The 16,557-nt window shown below is 37.7% G+C and overlaps 1 protein-coding gene across 2 annotated transcripts in view; it reads right to left on the bottom strand.

Moving 5' to 3' along the window:
* CDH5 (cadherin 5) overlaps positions 1-16,557 on the bottom strand; it is a 30,612-nt gene that overhangs the window by 7,621 nt on the left and 6,434 nt on the right. Inside the window, exons 1-6 of one of the 2 annotated variants that reach the window (XM_050903863.1) lie at positions 12,184-12,236; positions 5,594-5,795; positions 2,964-3,252; positions 2,758-2,874; positions 1,843-2,007; positions 1,240-1,427 (exon numbers count right to left, since the gene is read on the bottom strand). In XM_050903863.1, the coding sequence (XP_050759820.1) occupies positions 1,240-1,427; positions 1,843-2,007; positions 2,758-2,874; positions 2,964-3,252; positions 5,594-5,782 (948 nt within the window). In that variant the 5' untranslated portion in view covers positions 5,783-5,795; positions 12,184-12,236. Of the gene's footprint in view, positions 1-1,239; positions 1,428-1,842; positions 2,008-2,757; positions 2,875-2,963; positions 3,253-5,593; positions 5,796-12,183; positions 12,237-16,557 lie in introns of those variants that run through there. The other variant, XM_050903862.1, reaches the window with a different exon arrangement.

The following is a 16,557-nucleotide window of genomic DNA, read 5'->3' as shown; positions in this document are numbered from 1 at the left end:
GTTTGGGTCCCTTTGCACTATGGCCTGAGATTATAAAAGCAGTGTGAAATACACAGTAGTTAATTGTGGTGATTCTTGTTTTTGAGTAGACATTGCAAATGGTAGTGATAGTGCTTATCTAGCAGCTGAAATTTTATCTCACATGGCTGCATATTTAAAATTATGACATGTGCATGGCCAAAAGCATGTTACAAAACAGTGGGGTGAACTTTGCTCACTGTGTGTTAAAAGATGAGCTGACTCCAAATCACCCAGTCTGTGTATGTGTGGGGTCTCTTATTGCTCCTCTCTGCGTAGAAGTTGCAAGCAATGCATTACTCAGGTCCTGGAAAGACCAGGGGACGGGCTGCATTTGGTGAAGGAAAGCTGCTTACACCTAGGGTGACCACAGCTGAAGACTTTACTGCCAGTCTTGGAATACTTGGTACTTTTTTTCCTTAAAGTTTTCTCCTCTTCTTAATGACATTTCTAGTCTTAACAGTTAGAGAGAGACATTTGGAAGTGAAAAACAGATTCCTGTCAATCTGAGGATTACAGGAAGTGATTTATAGTCCTTCCTCTTTTTTTTTTTTTACTGTAAGTCAATGAAATCAATGAACTCTTAGCTTGGCAGTGCTCTGCACAATGCAGGAATGTCCCTTGGTACAAATCAAGTAGGTCTGAGAATTAAAAAAACAAAGGGCAAACCATAATAAAGGCTATGGAGAATCTGGGCCCTCTTTAAGAGTTACAAGGAATTAGTGGGGAAGCTCTGAAAACACCCTGAGGAAAGTAAGGGAGCTGTGGCTCACATTGGAGCAAGTGCCAAACTGTGAAGAGCACTTTTAGAAGAGTGATCAGGTTGACTTGTTCACATTTTCTACTTTGGTTTCACTTGGGCTGCAGAAGGGAAAGATTCTTTGACTTGGTCAGTTGGTTCAACTCTTAAAATCACTGACTCTTTGAAGCATCCAAGTATCTGAAGTTTGAGGGCCCGAAGTGCATAACCTGAATATCTGACATAGTCCTCATTGCACTCTGCAGTAATTTTAGATTTTCCCAGGGCTGGCAGTTGAAATGGACTAGTAAATCACCAGCTCTTCTTCTCACAGAGCTTACAGAACAGGGTTTTCAGGATGAATGTATTTCATGCTGACTTCCACGCATTTCCATTTTTTCCTGCCGCTAGTCCCATACTGAATCAAACACTTGTTACACATGGAGAAACAAAATAATCGTCTTTGTTACTGGGAAAAGTACCTTCTTTGGCCTAATGATTCCTTCATTTGTGAATGGATTTGCTACAATTTCAAAGGTGTCCCTGTAATCTCCTCTGACAAAACTGTATTTCGTATTTCGATGTTGTGGTTCATCAACATCTTCTACTTTGACTCTGCCAACTTCTCCTCCTACTGAAATGTTTTCAGGAACTTTAAAGTGAAATGATGCTGTTAAAGAAAAAAACCAAACAAAAAATAAAAAGTGTGTACATGGAAGTTAGAACTTAGTTAAAAATTGTTCTTAGTTTATAGACGTACAGAAAAATATTTCATTGAGAATTCAACATTATATATCTCTACAGACAGCACTTTGATGTATTTTTTTATGAAAGTGTAATTAATTCTCAAAATTCTCAAGATCTTGTACAAAGTGGTGACACTAATACTCATTTTTATTTTCTCCTCTAGGTGTGCACCACCCAGGAAATGTAGCTAGGGCTGAAATACAGACGACCTTCTGAATATGTAAGATTCTTTTGTCCACTTTTAAGAAAAGTTGAATTGTGATGAACTCTGACATAAATTCGTTATAGTTGTGTCAACCCTTGGTTTCCAAATGATACAGCGCTTGCAGGACACTTACAGTGCTTGAATACTGGGAAGTTGTCATTGATGTCGGTTAAAGTGATAATGACTGTAGCTGTGCTTGAATCCCCAGAAGACCCTGGAGCATCTTTTGCTTTAACAATTATTTCATATGTTGATTGATTCTCTCTGTCTAAATCAGCCCTTGTTGTAGAAATCACACCTTTGAAAAAATAACATTGAATATGATTAGATTTTGCTGCATGTCCAACATCTCTTAATTTTGCCAGCAAATTTTTGTCTTATGCCACATTTTCAGCTTTAAGTAGCAGTTTTACAGTGGTATTTTTCTAAGGCTAGAAATGTTAGAAATCTTTCTACATGACGGAATATTTGGGAGATTTTGTACAATACATTCCTTTAAACTGATCTTTGCTGCTTAGAAGCAGTCTAAGGATGTCTAAACTTGGTCACTATAGCATCTACAGAGTTTGAGCACCTCTTCATCTGAGTTATTTGCTCCAGAGGACTAGTATGGTTACAGGAGATACTGACATTACTTTTAAAACTGGGTGAAATTTAAACAAGAAAGTTTAGGAAAGCAAAAGGTTGAATGCTGCTTCAGAATTTATGTATTCCCTTTTCCTGTTTGGTCAAAGGAATGGTATCTATGCTAAACTGAAAACATGAACTTATATTAGCTCCTAGTCAGTCTCTTCATCAGAGGGGAAAAAATTACCTTTTGTCTTCTCATTTAGTTCACAGCACCTGATATCCCGACTTTATTAGTTCATTTCCAGATGCAGACAGTGGCATTGTGTGAGTGTGAATGAAAAATCTTTCTAAATTATGGTTAAAATTATATTTTTGAATTATTATACCCCTTGTCCAGAATGAAAAAGGCTTAAAACTGCGTTTTCTTCAAAGTCTAAGGTAAGGACAAAGTGTAAGGACTTTTGCGTATCTGACCTACCAGAGTCATCAACTGTGAAGTATTCGTCTCCTTTAATGACTTGGTAGGTAACTGTGGCATGACCTGTAACTGTTGGGTCATCAGCATCTACAGCTGTCACTTTGGTGACCGAGGTTCCTAGAAGAGGATTTTCAAACAGCACAGTTAGTATAAATTCTGCTTTTTCACCAGAGACATGAAGGGAAATGAGTGATGGAAGAACGTACCTACTGGTGACATTTCTGGGACAGATCCATTGAATACTTTTTGTACAAACACGGGGACATTGTCATTAATATCATAAACCTTGATAATGAATTTAGATGGGGGTTCCAGTGACTGGTTGTTTCTTCTGTCAATAATGAGAGCTGTCAGCTCATATTCTGCTTTCTTTTCTCTGTCTAGCCTCTCAAATGCATATACATCACCACTGGTTTCTTCCACTTTAAAAATGGTGTTGGCATATTCACCTTCAATAATATACTTAGCGTTGTTGTTCCTTACACTTGATGTGATCTAGGAGGAAAGTATAATTCAAAGAGATAAAAGTGGGCTTTGGCATTCGGATGCAACGCAGTTTCTACCAGAAGATACACACAATCTCTTCAGGCTCGGTTTGAAAGCAGAAGAGCCATCAAGACTTTTGACGTCAGCTGGAGTATTACTGAACAAACAGCACCACAGCAGCTACAACCAGGCAGGGCTATAGGATGAAACTTGCATCTAGGCTGAAACTTGCTTGCTTATATATCAAGAAGCATTTTTTTTTTAGATCATGTCTCGTATTTCCTAAAGATATAAATTGTTCATGCAGTTAACACATATGAATCATTGACCTCATTATGTCTGAAATAACATGTACCACCAGGTTCAGTTTGAGCTACTCTTGTTTGCAAGTAACCTCCTGAACTTAGCAGAGATTTTGCTTAGATTTCACAGAATTACAAAATCAAATCTATATTCACAGCTACTGACATTATTCAGCATTAGTCTCTATTACTTAGCATTTAGCAGAATTCCTGCCGTAGCTGACAGCTTTCTTGTGTTTAGTCACATGCAATTTTTTAATAGTCAGTCTTTAGGCTCATGCTATGGCAGGAAGATTAAATTTCTTCCCCATAGATTTTAAAATTTAAGATTATATGCAGTGAAAAAGGGATGGGGTAAAAGGAATGAACATTAATCAGTTTTAAAATGTAATTTAATCCAATCCCAAATGGTTTTGCACATTATTTAATCTGCAGATAATCTGATGATTCTTCCCTTTCTATACCTTCACCCGTCTAAGGACAATGATAGAAGGTTTAAACCACCATTTTCCAGGAACTATCAGCATTCTTATTTCAGCAAGCTATTTATCAATAATTGCTGGGTTTGACCAAGAATTTCTAGTCTTTTGTTACCGATGTTATCATAAATTGCAGCTGTTTGGTATTCAGGATTTGATTTATCCTGTAGTTGTCATTTACTGTTGAACATTCTTTCATTTCTGTTTTCTATGTTGAAATGTGTCATTAAAATTTTCTTCCCTCATTCCACATACTTAATCATGCTTCTGGCTGCTGGGGCTGCTGAAGAACAGTTTACAACTCAGAGATGTAACATAAGAAATAACCTCACCCTTGTCTCAAAGATAGTATAGTCTGTGTCTTCTTTCTCAATTTTTATTTTCTTATTCAGTGTAAAAGGTATAGACTTCCAAGATTGCCTTTTCTAAAACTGAGGATGAACGTACAAAGGAAAGCATCCAAGGTCATGACAGATAAAATCAAAATGTATCAGCATATTCCTGCAGCTGTCACTCAGTTCTGCCACGCTGCTTCTGTGGCCTTTTTTAAAGGGTTTATCAAGTGTTCAATCCTGCAAATGGAATGCACTGAACACAGCCATTGCAAAAGTAATCAGAAGCATTCCACTGTTGAAAGACCGTAGAGGACAGTACAAAGTGAATTACTCTTATTTAGGACAGCTCCAGGAATAGAAGCGTTCTCCTCAATCTGCTACTGAATTGGTCTGAAATGAAACAGAGGTACCCTGTGTTAGCTGAGAGTACCCTGTGGCCTCTTTTCTCTCTCTCTCGTGCTTTCTGCCAGTGAGCAGCACTGATCCAGAAAGGTCTGTTTCACTTTGCCGAGACAGCCTTGACAGATGCTGATTGTTGTACATGGGAGGAAAACGTACAACTGCATTTATCTGAAAAGTGTCAAAGTAGTTCAATTTGAAAGACTAGATTGGAAGAACTTTGTCTGGGTGATATGCAGTTAATCATAGGATTTTATGAGCACTGCCCTGAAGAAAATGAGTTTGCAAGCAGGTCAATGCCCGTTATTATTTTTAAAGATTATTTTCTTTCACTTTGTGAAACAAATTTTTTGATTGTGTAACAGTATTCCTAAACATAACACTTTTGTTTTGTATCCAAGCTGGGAGATGTAAACAGTATGGTTTTTAATGCATATGTTTTTATTAGCTGATCTCGTAGGTTTTTGAAAGAATCTTGAGCCGCCAGAAAAATATTGACATACATCAGCCGCCAGACTTCCTTCCTAACTGTGCACCTGCATGCAATGCAATTGTTTCTGCAATGCCATTGTTTCTGCACTGCAGATGCTCCATACTTGCCATTCTCTAAAATTTATTTGTATTCTTCAAAAGAATTAGAATCCCTTTGACATTATTCTTGATTTACTCTGTGTCCACATTCTTAAGATTTTAACACGTTAGTATGTTGGTATTAAGTCCCATTTCTATTTCCTTTTTTTCTATTCTGCCTAGACTGCAAACAAGTAATACTTTTCAAGATGCTCATTTGCTGTCTGCATTTCTAATTATTCATTGCTAACAGATTGCTGTTTACCTTGCCAACATGGTGTGGTAATGGTGTATCAATCTCTTCTTTGATATGCATTTGGTTCCATATCCAGTCTCTCTTCAGTCGTTTATGACTGGCATTGTTTGAAGAAAAGTTTTGGTTTGTTTTCTGACTTTCTTTGTCAGCAAATGCTGGAGCCAAGAACAATGAGAAAAGTAGAATAAGGCGGTTCATCTTCTTCTGTAGCCTAGAAAGTAATATAAAATATGAAAACTATCACAACAGAATCAGATTAATCAGAAAGCACACGCATAGAGGTGCAGATGGACTTTCCTTCTTATAGGAAGGTTTGATTACTTTCTGTATTTCTTTTCGTCTGCCTTAACATCAAAATTTGAAATACCAAGCTTCTTCCTTCCATGAAACAGTTTTAACTAGATGACAACTGTAAAAACCAACAAAAATATTTTAATGAAATAAAAAAATGTGCAAGTTTTGAGTGCTAGCATAAAAGCCAGCATCCACTTGAGCTACCATAGTTAATCTGAGGAGAAGATTCAGTAGCGAAGATCACCCGTTGTGCATTACGGAAAGTGTAGTCTGGCTGCAGAGCGTAGCTCATGGGGAGAGTAGCCATGGGAAGAAACACCAAGGCTGAGCCAGATCAAAGTTTGCGTTAGCTCAACTTGAAAAGAAATGTTCCAGCTTGACAAACCCAAATGCAATGTTTTGACTTGTCCTGACACAAAATATGCTGTAGTCAATATCTTCATATGGAAAGTATTGATTTAGAATAAAATCTGTTTTTTTGGTGGAAAAAGTGATTCATGTGAAATTTTCAATCAATTGCAAGTACAATGTAGCAAATTATCTTGCTCAGAGAGCTCATTTATTGATTCAATTCCTTGTCTTTTGAAATGTTTGAAGACACATATAAAGTTCCTTTATCCCCTATTCTCAGGTTTTACCATCTACAAAATGATAATTTGTGAAATTATTCTTATGTGAAACTATATTTTTGCGTCATACGTTAATATTAGCAAACTTTAGGCCTGACTTTCATATCAGATTGAGAAGTTAGTTTAATGTAGCAAAGCTGATTCATTTTCTTACTAAATTTCCCCTTCCCAATATAAAGGACTGTCAGGGAACTTTAACACTCAAATAATCAGACTTTAAATTACACAAAAATGACTTTCCATTAGCTTTTAGGAGCTGTCAGCATTCACACAAAAAATAAAACCGTTAATTGTGATAGAGAAGTTGACATCACACAGGTTGCTAGATGCGAGATGAAATTAATATTTTCGGCAGGAAGGTGCTGAGACGTTTCCAAAATTACTCTCTGGTAACTAGGCAATCAATGTTATCCCGTGGTGCAGCATCATTGTCAGTAAAAAGATTTTATTTACCATGAAATTTTGCTTTCCTGTACTCTTCTCTCTTGTACATTGTTGTACATAAGCTGAGGAACATTCCTTCTTCTTTGTGATTATATAGCAAAAAGACTGAATAAGGTGGCTTTGAAGTTGCTTTTTAATAGCTAAGCTGTGTTTTATACAGTTTTATGGATTCATATACAACTTTTTGATTTAGCTAGTTTTTTGTATTCTATGCACTTACTTTGGCTCTGAATATTTTTAGAAAAATGAGTAAGATTTAGTTGTTTTGCTTTGTTTTATTTGTGTACATGAACATTCTACAACTGGGAACTGGAAGGCATTGATATGATTCTGTTGTGATCGCATAAGTCTGTCTTTTATTCATAAAATTCCAAAACATGATAACCAAAGGAAACTAGTTGGTTAACGTCAACTAGTATAGGCTATAGTTTTGGAAAAAACAGACTGCAGTGTTTAAAAAGTCATTTTCTCTTGTTGCTCTGGTACAGTGGAGATCTCCTGTACTGCTGTAGTGAAGAGATTAGTTGGGAAAACTGAGGACAATACTGCCCACTTCAGTTGCCATTCATTTCACTGGAAGTGATACATTTACAAACATCCTTGCAGAAAGCATTTTTAACTTAAATAGTCAAATCTCCACTAAAGCATACTGGTCTCAGTATAAATCTACTTTGTACAGAGAAATTTTGTGTCCTCCCAGTAATATTTTCCTAGTATTTACCTCTCTGTTTATTAATGCTCAATTCAGAGCCTGCCATGCCCTCTGTCAAATTCCTCAGGGTACTTCTCTCGCTGTTGCTGAGTGTGATTACTAGTAACAGCAACTCCAGGACCTTTGGTATGCTCATACAGGGGCACTGCTTATCGGAAATTGAAGGCTCAAATTCATAACGAGTGTACAGTTATCTGTATAGGAGCTCTGGGACTGTGGTAATATCCTGATTATTCCTGAGGATCCACGCAGCAAATGCAAACTCTCCTTTGAAGTAGGTGGCCTGTACAAGTTTCACAGTTCAGGCCTTGTTTGAAAACTTGGCTATTAATACAGAAAGCGCTAGACTGAATCTTTTTAAATATATGCACATTTCGGCTGAAACTTAAGTTACCCCTTCCACTCAGCAGATCCATCTTTGTGTTCTTAGGTTTTAAGGTGGCTTCACTTCCTTTAACTCCTCATTAATGGATTCCTTGTTAATACTTGTCCAGCCTCCTTGGTAAGTTAACGGTTCCTTTGTGAGCAATTTGTTGGAGTTTGATCTGCCCTCTGGTATGCACTGTAGGTCAAACACAGACTGAGATAGAAGAGCCTCTTGCAAAAAATGACTTCTGCTTTGTCTTTGGCATCTTTCAAAATTTCTCGTTTTGGTACAAGTAACACTGCACACTCGAGCACTTTGCATGCTGTCTTTTCTAGGGACATTTGATGTGGATTGCTCCATAGGACAGTCTGACTCTGAGAAGACTTCCCCTACGATACCATGCAAGTTTTCCATTTGGTAGCTGGAAGTCCATTGCTGTTGAATCTGTAGCTGAATTCATCACAATATTTAAGAAGACCCTTCTTTGGCAGCACATACAAACGCTTCAGAAGCAGGACCCTGCCAAGCAGTAACTGGATAAGGGCACTGTCCTGGTGTGAAGGCCACGTTCCATGGATGTTAGCTCTTGACAAGCTGTGCTAAATGCTCTCTCTTTTTCTGGCTATGATTGTTTTCCTTTCCAGCAGATCTCATTTGAAATGCCAGAGGTAGTAGCAGAAGAGAGATATTGCCATGCCTGAGCAGGGGAATGCATTCCCGTGGAGTCAGAAGCAAGAAAGTTTCTGGGGAATGACAGGTGGATGACATGTAGGGATTGGCTTTTCGTTTCGTCTCATGTCTGCTGTGGCAGCCAGGACTGAGAAAAGGAAATAAGATGCACTCTTTCAAGCAATGACCCCCGCGGCCACACGCTTCCGGAGAAGGGGACAGCACAGCACGTGCTGTGACCGATCTGTCCCATGCGTGGCTCTCCCTGGCATGCTGCCCTGAGGTCCCATCGCTGATCTACCTTAATGTACAGTCTCCAGTTACCCCTCTGTCTCTAACTGATTAGACCAATAATTCAAACTTTTTTCAATTTAAGCAGGGACCATAAATGTTCCTTAAAGTTAGCAGGGAAATGGTTTATTCAAATAGCTAGGATTTTTGCTTTGCTCTTAAATTTTCTTTCAGCAAATGATGGGTTTTTCTACCAACATTATTCATTTTATGTGTTGAATTATTTCAGCAGATAACTCTTGGTCTGCAGGGTGCTATAGACAGTTAACTGAGAAATTCTGGTATTGAAACTGATTTATGGGACACATGACTCATATGGTGTAGTTTCTTCTCGCAGATTGGGAATAATTATTACAAAAATGTCAGGTGGAGATACAGACAATATTGTACTAATTAGAAGTTTGCATTTTACAAGTTGTTTTGGTAAGTAATCAACTGTAAGGTTGATGAGCAGCTAATATAAATAAGGTCTCCATGTATTGAAAACACATTTGATGAAATATTCTTATGAACATTTGTGGGTTTTTTTTCTGGTATTTGCCTCTTACCCAGTTTACTTCTCACTATAAAAATGTATATTGAAGCTTACATGAGGTTAGTTTACTTAGCAAAGAAATTTGTTCTATGCTTGAATGTTAAATAGAAGTTAAACCAGGTTTCTGTATGGAGACTTCGGTAAATGAGACAGTTGTAGCCAAAATGATGTATTTTTCTGGTTGATCGGACTAAAATCTTGTGCTAATCTTTGAGAATTGTTGTTTTTCAGTGTGTAAAAGACAGAAATAGTGCTAGAAATAGTGATAAGGAACATCCTAAGAGATAAATTTGGTTAAAGTGGCTATCCAGAAAAGAAATACATTTTAAAAGGTTTGTGTCCATATTGTTCAGATAATTTGCATACCTGATTGTCAGAAAAGCAAGAAACGAGATTATTATTGATGATTGAGATGGAAACTTAACGATTATTTTTGCTTACAGTATCTTGGTTGAAATCTGAACAATGTAAATGAAAATGAAAAATCCCATGCAAAAATGAGTTTCACCAAAGCAGAAAATATTAACAAAATTGCTAATAAATCAATACTAGAGGACATAATCTGTTCCATTCCACAGTACTGGAAATTTTGCTGTTTCTGGTTGTTAATCAAACCTCAGCTGTCATGCCTGCAGCTATGTAAATGTAGGGAATACTAAATATCTGAAATACTGTATTCAGTCAATTGGAAGAAATATGGAGCTTGAAGGAGGACGTTTGCTCAGCTTAACCTGCGCTTGCTGTGGGTGTGGGTGTGGGCCCTGGCCCTGCAGAGTCCTGGGGAGCGGGATGCCAGGATGGGTGCATGCCCGCAGGAACGCGCTGACTGGGCTAAAAGAGAAAGAAAACTAAGAAAACATTGTTCACAAAAGTTTTTTTCAAAAAAGTTGACTTTGGATAGCTTTAGTTTAGAATAAGTATTTTCTGACTGTCTTTCCCCCTCCTGTTTGCTGCACCCTCTCCAGTATTTCTAAGTAGCTCTGTGCAAAAAATTCTGTTGAATTTGCAGTGGATTAAACCCTACAATACGGAGTAGACAACGCTTTTTTTTCAGATGCAAAAAATTTACTTTGATACACCGTCTAAACACCTCCAAAATTACTATGCTCAATGAAGCCGTGATAGATATAAAGAGATCAGAATCTGACCTAGTGTCAAGTAACAAAATGATCCTGAACAACCCTACCATACAGAATCCATTTTTAACATTAATTTCTCATTTATATGATGTTTAAGACCAAAGGTAAATGTGTGAATGCAGTGAGCATTAAGAAATAGAAAGGTAAGGTACCAAACACTGGAGAGGGATAAATTATCTTTTTCTTTGCAATGCCTGTAGTTTTGGTAAGCAGGCAAAACATTATTAAAAGCAAATAGTCCTAGGGGTACTTAACACTGCCTTTCAGGGACCTTAAATGGCTGTGCAAACATGAATTGATAAAGCCTCCTAATTTCTCAGTGAAAAGTACTGCAGCTAGATAAAAAGCAGTATCCCTTTCAAAAGGTACATTTGAAGCACAGAGGACTTAAATGTGTTTGCCATCTCCTGACAGTGGGCCAGGGTCAGGAGTAACAACAGTCTCAGATTCTGTTCTCCCAGTTTCTTCATCTCATAATTAGACAACATAGCTCTAACCAGCTTCTAACAAACCCAGAGAAACGTGGCAGCAAAGTAATCACATAGGTATAATTGTTACCTTCACTCCAGTTTCTGCTTGGCATCTAAGTTGCAAAACTGTGATCCTCCTTTGCTCCCTCGAGCTTACAATGTGAGAAGAGTTGAGGGCACATAGCGAGTACAGTGAGAACGGGAACTAGGGTAGGTCTTCAAACTTTAGTAACATCACTGAAAAAAACTAAGTAAATTGTGCAACATTTGACTTGGAGCAATCATTTTTTTGTTGCATTTTCGGATATAATTTGTTTCGGGTGGTTACTCAGTGTTTCTCTTATTTCTTACTAAAGCTGTCTTGTCACGTGTCCTCAACAATGTACAGTGATTCATTTTAAAGTAGGCCTTTCCTGAGAACACTGTGCTGCTTTTTCGTTTCCAGATTATTGAGCTGATTTAAAAGGGCCTAGTGCCTGACTACCTGGTATTATATTTTTGATTGTCCTTATGTCGATTTTATGCATCTGAGAAGTGGTTTCCACTGATGACTAAACAGTCTGGAGTGCAACTGCCTACCTGAAAACTGATTATAAAATGACTTCTTATATGCATGATAGTACCTTTGAGTAAATAGCCACTTTGATGACTACACAGTCTGGAATGCAAATGCCTGCCTGAAAATGGATTATAAAATGACATTTTATACTTGTGATAGTACCTTTGAATGAATAGCCACTTCAGCAATATCTTAACTAAACTTGCTACTTTAAAAAAAACCCACACGTCACTCAGTATTGTGAGAGCACTCTTCCGTGCATTTGGTGCTGTTCAGTTCTTGGTGTTGATGCTGCAGCACTGCCTGTCAATATAGCTGAGGAGATAACTCAGCACTTCTGATTTTGGCTCTTGTTTTGGCTCCTCGTATTTTTTCCAGGGAAAAAGAGAATAATTCTAATCTGAAAGTTCTTTGTGATTTCAGCTCCAAGTTTCTGGTAGGTCTGGGGAAAATGTATTAATGATTTTTTTCCCCTGTTTGTTCAACTCACCAGAAAATTCTCTCCTGGATGATGCAAAATACAACTTCATCTCATGGGTGGATGGAGTTCTCAGCCAGGACAGATGCCTCTTTCAGAAATGAAGAAATTAGGTTATAAAAGATCTATAAATACTTACTATGTATACATTAAAGATTCATTGCCTGTTGGAAAGCAGGCAGCTAAATTAGTCTCCCAGTCTTTCTGTTATCTCCGATACAGAACTGGCTAAAAATCGGGGAGGCAAGCACTGGTTTGGCTTTTTTTTTTTTTTTTTTTTTTTTAAAAAAAAAGAAACAAAGCCACCCTCCAGGCTAGTCAGTGAGAGCTTGTGCACTGAAGATGGGTGAGCAGCAATAATGAAATGTACCTGAATGTCCTCCCAGAGCTTCCTGACACCTGTGCTTGCATTTTAGCAAGTGACTTGCTGATTCCAGGATTAAAGTGCTGCAGTAAATACTGAGAAGGGTATATGAAAAGGCTGAGTGTGAACTGAAAATAAGACATGTATGGTCTAAGAAGACATTTGCTGTAAACGGAATGATTTTAGAGAAATGAGTTAGGAAGAAAGTTGTAAGAGGTCACAAAGATCTCCTTTGTTCCTTGCCAAGAAGCTTTTATGGAAAAGGGATGTATAGATTTGCAGTTTGTTTGCTAGAAGTCACCTCATCACAGATCTGAAAGAGAAGCCGGATAAGTCAGGTGCAGGATCTGATCTTGCATCAGTAAATTCTCCTGACTGTGCTGTAGTTTGTTTTATATCAGTGATGTGCCTGATAATATTTTAGCTGGGTAGATAAACAAAAATAAAAATGTTGGCATGGGTGGGGAAAGACTAGCCTATAGCAGGCTTTGCTTATTTTAATCTATGAACAGTGCAGTACTACAGATGCAGTCAGCCATCATACTAGGCCAGAAATATTGTGCTTCGTGCTCTTGTCCATCTTGGCTCTGAATTGCTCTGAATCTGACCCATTATATACAGGCATGACCTCTGGGACAAACAGGGAAATAATTTCGTTGGTGGTGCTACTTCAGCTCAAACACTGTTCCTTACAGCACTAACCTTCAAAGGTACCCTGATAACCGTACTGGTAGACTCATAACATTTACTGCCTGCTAGCTGGGTGTGCAAGACATAATTACGATCTCACTTTGGCTCACAAAAATCCTTCGCTGATAAATGCTGATTTAGTTGAAAGAATTCAGAGGCAAGTCTATTGGACAGTCAAGCACCAAGGCCCAAAATCTCAAAGGCAGGAGGACATTTAACTTCTGTTGATTTCTCTCAATTTCTAGTTAACCTTATCTTAATGGGTATTTTCCAAAAACTTACAAAAACATGTTTGCAGTTTGGAGAGTGCTGTCTACGTTCCTACATGACTCCTATCTGATAAAGAATGGATTAGTTATAAAACTATTGAATGTGTATTGCTGGTGTAGGTTCAGATTCAATTTCCTGTTCACAAATACACATTTGTTTGGCTTAGATCTTGATTTACCTGTACGTAACACCCGTACAGCTCAGAATAAGCTCTGAATTTGGCTTCTGTTAGAACTCAAGAAAACCTCAAACAGTATCTTTTTCTGGGAAAATTTGGAAGAGATGGGCTGATAGATTGTGCCTAGATGTTCTGTGTTCTTTAGGGACTGGTAGCCTTTTGTGGATAGTGTTAGTTTAAGTATGTCTGGGGATCTGAAGCATTTCTGTTTGGGGAAATGAATCCCATACATGATCTAATAAAACATGTGACTGTATTTCTGTGTACCTGTATAGTATGTACAAAAGTATGCAACTTCCACATAGGTCGGAGAGAAGCTAGGGTTTTTTTTTATGTGGCACGTCAAAAATCTTACATGGTGAAGTTATCCAACCAAGAGGGACTGCTTCTGTGTTTCATGTGCACAAGCTATGCTTCCTATTCTAATCTTTAATTAAATAATGTTTCTATCAATCTATAGTAACCTGTTTTTTGTCTGAGTTTCTTACTTGCAAATCTGATAATTGAGAAGCAAATTAAATACATGTTTTAGTTACTGAGCTGGTCTCTTCATGGACTTTAAGGAAGCATTATTTTTGGACTAGATAATAATTCTTGAATCACTTCTATTGTTGAAATGACAGTGCACTATTTAAGTGAGGGTTGTTTGCTGTGGTGAGGGTGACGTGATGTAGGTAAAACAATACTTCAAAATCATTAAAATGAGTGGTGAGAGCACTGACTTTCTCCTCATCAGATCAGTTACGCAGTCTAATTGTTGTTTTAATGGATGACTCTTCTCTTTTCATATGAGCATCCTGGTATGTCTAGCAAGTAATCCACCAGTCTTAGTAAAACTGCTAGCCTTCTGCCTCGCCCAGGAGAGAAATACGTATGAAGGTCTATCAGAGCCACACTGAATCATTAGGTGAGTTTTAAGAATCTTCCTCATTTCACACTCTCAGCATGCAGATCATTTATCATGCCAGGTGCAGAATCAATGTCTTTTACTCATTTTTCACGATAATGTTATTTGTCACAGAGGCTGTAGAGATGCTTGAGAGCTGATGACAACCAGTTTGAAACTGAACAGATATAGTACATGAAACACTGAAATATATATATATATATATGTTCTGGTGCTGCTTAAGAGTTCTTACTCTGGCCATGCTACTGTAGTCATATAATACTTTACTACAGAAACTCTCCCTGAAGTGACCCCAAAATGGATGAGAGTGCTTTAAAGAAGCAGCAAGTGGTATTGTCCAGTTGTTCCATGCATAAAGCTTTTTACTTCACATACAAATATGTTAGTACAAAATATAACGGGATAAAATGTGCTTAAGCACAGTGCCCAGTATAAACCCAGCCACTAAAATATTTTGAAGCTCATTTGTGATTAAATTATTAAGCCAATTTGTGACACTGTTTCATAACAAATATATTGTCATAGACAGAAGATTTTGGCTTTCTCTTAGTTGTTGACAGCATGGACAGCATTGAGTTTAAGGTCATAAGCTACTCTCCTATAGCTCTTTACAGCTTCTGAGCTTTGGGAGCACATATATGAGGGCTCAATGACTCCTAAGGAGCAGGAGTATTCTGGTGTTTAGTGAGTATGCTCAAACCCACAAGCAGAGTTTGGGTGTTGGTACAGAATATCATCACCTCATCATCATCGTGGCATATAGATTCTGTGCTCTATTGATTTAGAGCGTTCCATTTTTTAAAATCAGGAAGCTCATAGTACCTATGACTAGTATGATTTATTTGCTTTGCAGATGTTGCAGGGGTGAAACTAACAATTAAATGACACAAAATTTGTTCTTGGCCACACGTCTTTTGATGACAGTTGCCAAATACTGTTGAAATCTGAGCTATTTTGGGGGGTTAACTTTGCATTAAATACAGCCCTTCTGTTCTGAAGTGAGCTAATAAGATGGGTGGGATAAACCCTGCATGCATAGTTTGAAACTGCAAACATTTTTCCCTAGGAATTCTTTGTCCAAAATATAAAGCTAAGAGGAAAATATCTTCCATCCAGATTAATTATTGATAAGGACAGATGCTGAAAATAGTGATGAAGTGCCAGTGTTACAGACAGGTGAGAAGGGGACAAGGGAATCCTCCAAAAGTTATTTGGCTCACCCCAGTGCAGAACTGGAACAGTTCAGGTATATTGGAGGTGTTTATGATCACTAAAAAGATTTCTCAAGCATCTCTAACCAGAAGCTTTGTTTCCTACAATAAATAGTGTGCACATTTCAGAGTTGATCTGTTTTGATACTGCCCCCTCGTTAGCTCTGCTGTACACAGAGATTAGCCGAAGCTGTCACTGAATGTTTAAGAGTTTGGCCAAGCTGAAACAAAATAAGGTACACTATGGGAATAATGTATTATAGAGCTTTTTCCACTTCCCCTTTGTTTCCAGATAAAGCCTTAATATCAGAGAGGCTTCCTTGCACAGAGCTCCGACTGAGTAGCTTTGATTAAGGAAAAGTCCCCATCCTTTGAGGAACTGCATGCAATAAATATGATTTTTTTTTTTTAAAGTACAATGTAGCTGTGTTTACAGCAGATAAGATTTTTTTGACATTTTCCTTCAACAAAAGCTCAAGAGCAAAAGTATCTGTCTCGGAACACAAGCATCATGCACAGGTCACAGTAATTGATATTTATTGCGCTAACAGTAATCTGAAGCAGAGAAATCATGTTTAGCTGGCTGTGTGTTCTGATTCCTTTGTCCAGGTTATTCTACTGGGTAACCAAATGCATTAGTATTTCCTCTGAAAATTAATTTTGTGGCAGATAAAAAAAGCATGTACATATACATAAATCTCTTGTTTTCTGGCTGGGCAAGAGGCTAAAAAACCAGGGTGTGTCTGGATGTATTTTGTTTGGTGAT

Source organism: Gymnogyps californianus, chromosome 12, assembly GCF_018139145.2.
Source record: "Gymnogyps californianus isolate 813 chromosome 12, ASM1813914v2, whole genome shotgun sequence".
In the NCBI taxonomy this organism is placed as follows: domain Eukaryota; kingdom Metazoa; phylum Chordata; class Aves; order Accipitriformes; family Cathartidae; genus Gymnogyps; species Gymnogyps californianus.
The sequence above is the reverse complement of the archived record's forward strand: the minus strand, read 5'-3'. Positions and strand labels throughout refer to the sequence as shown.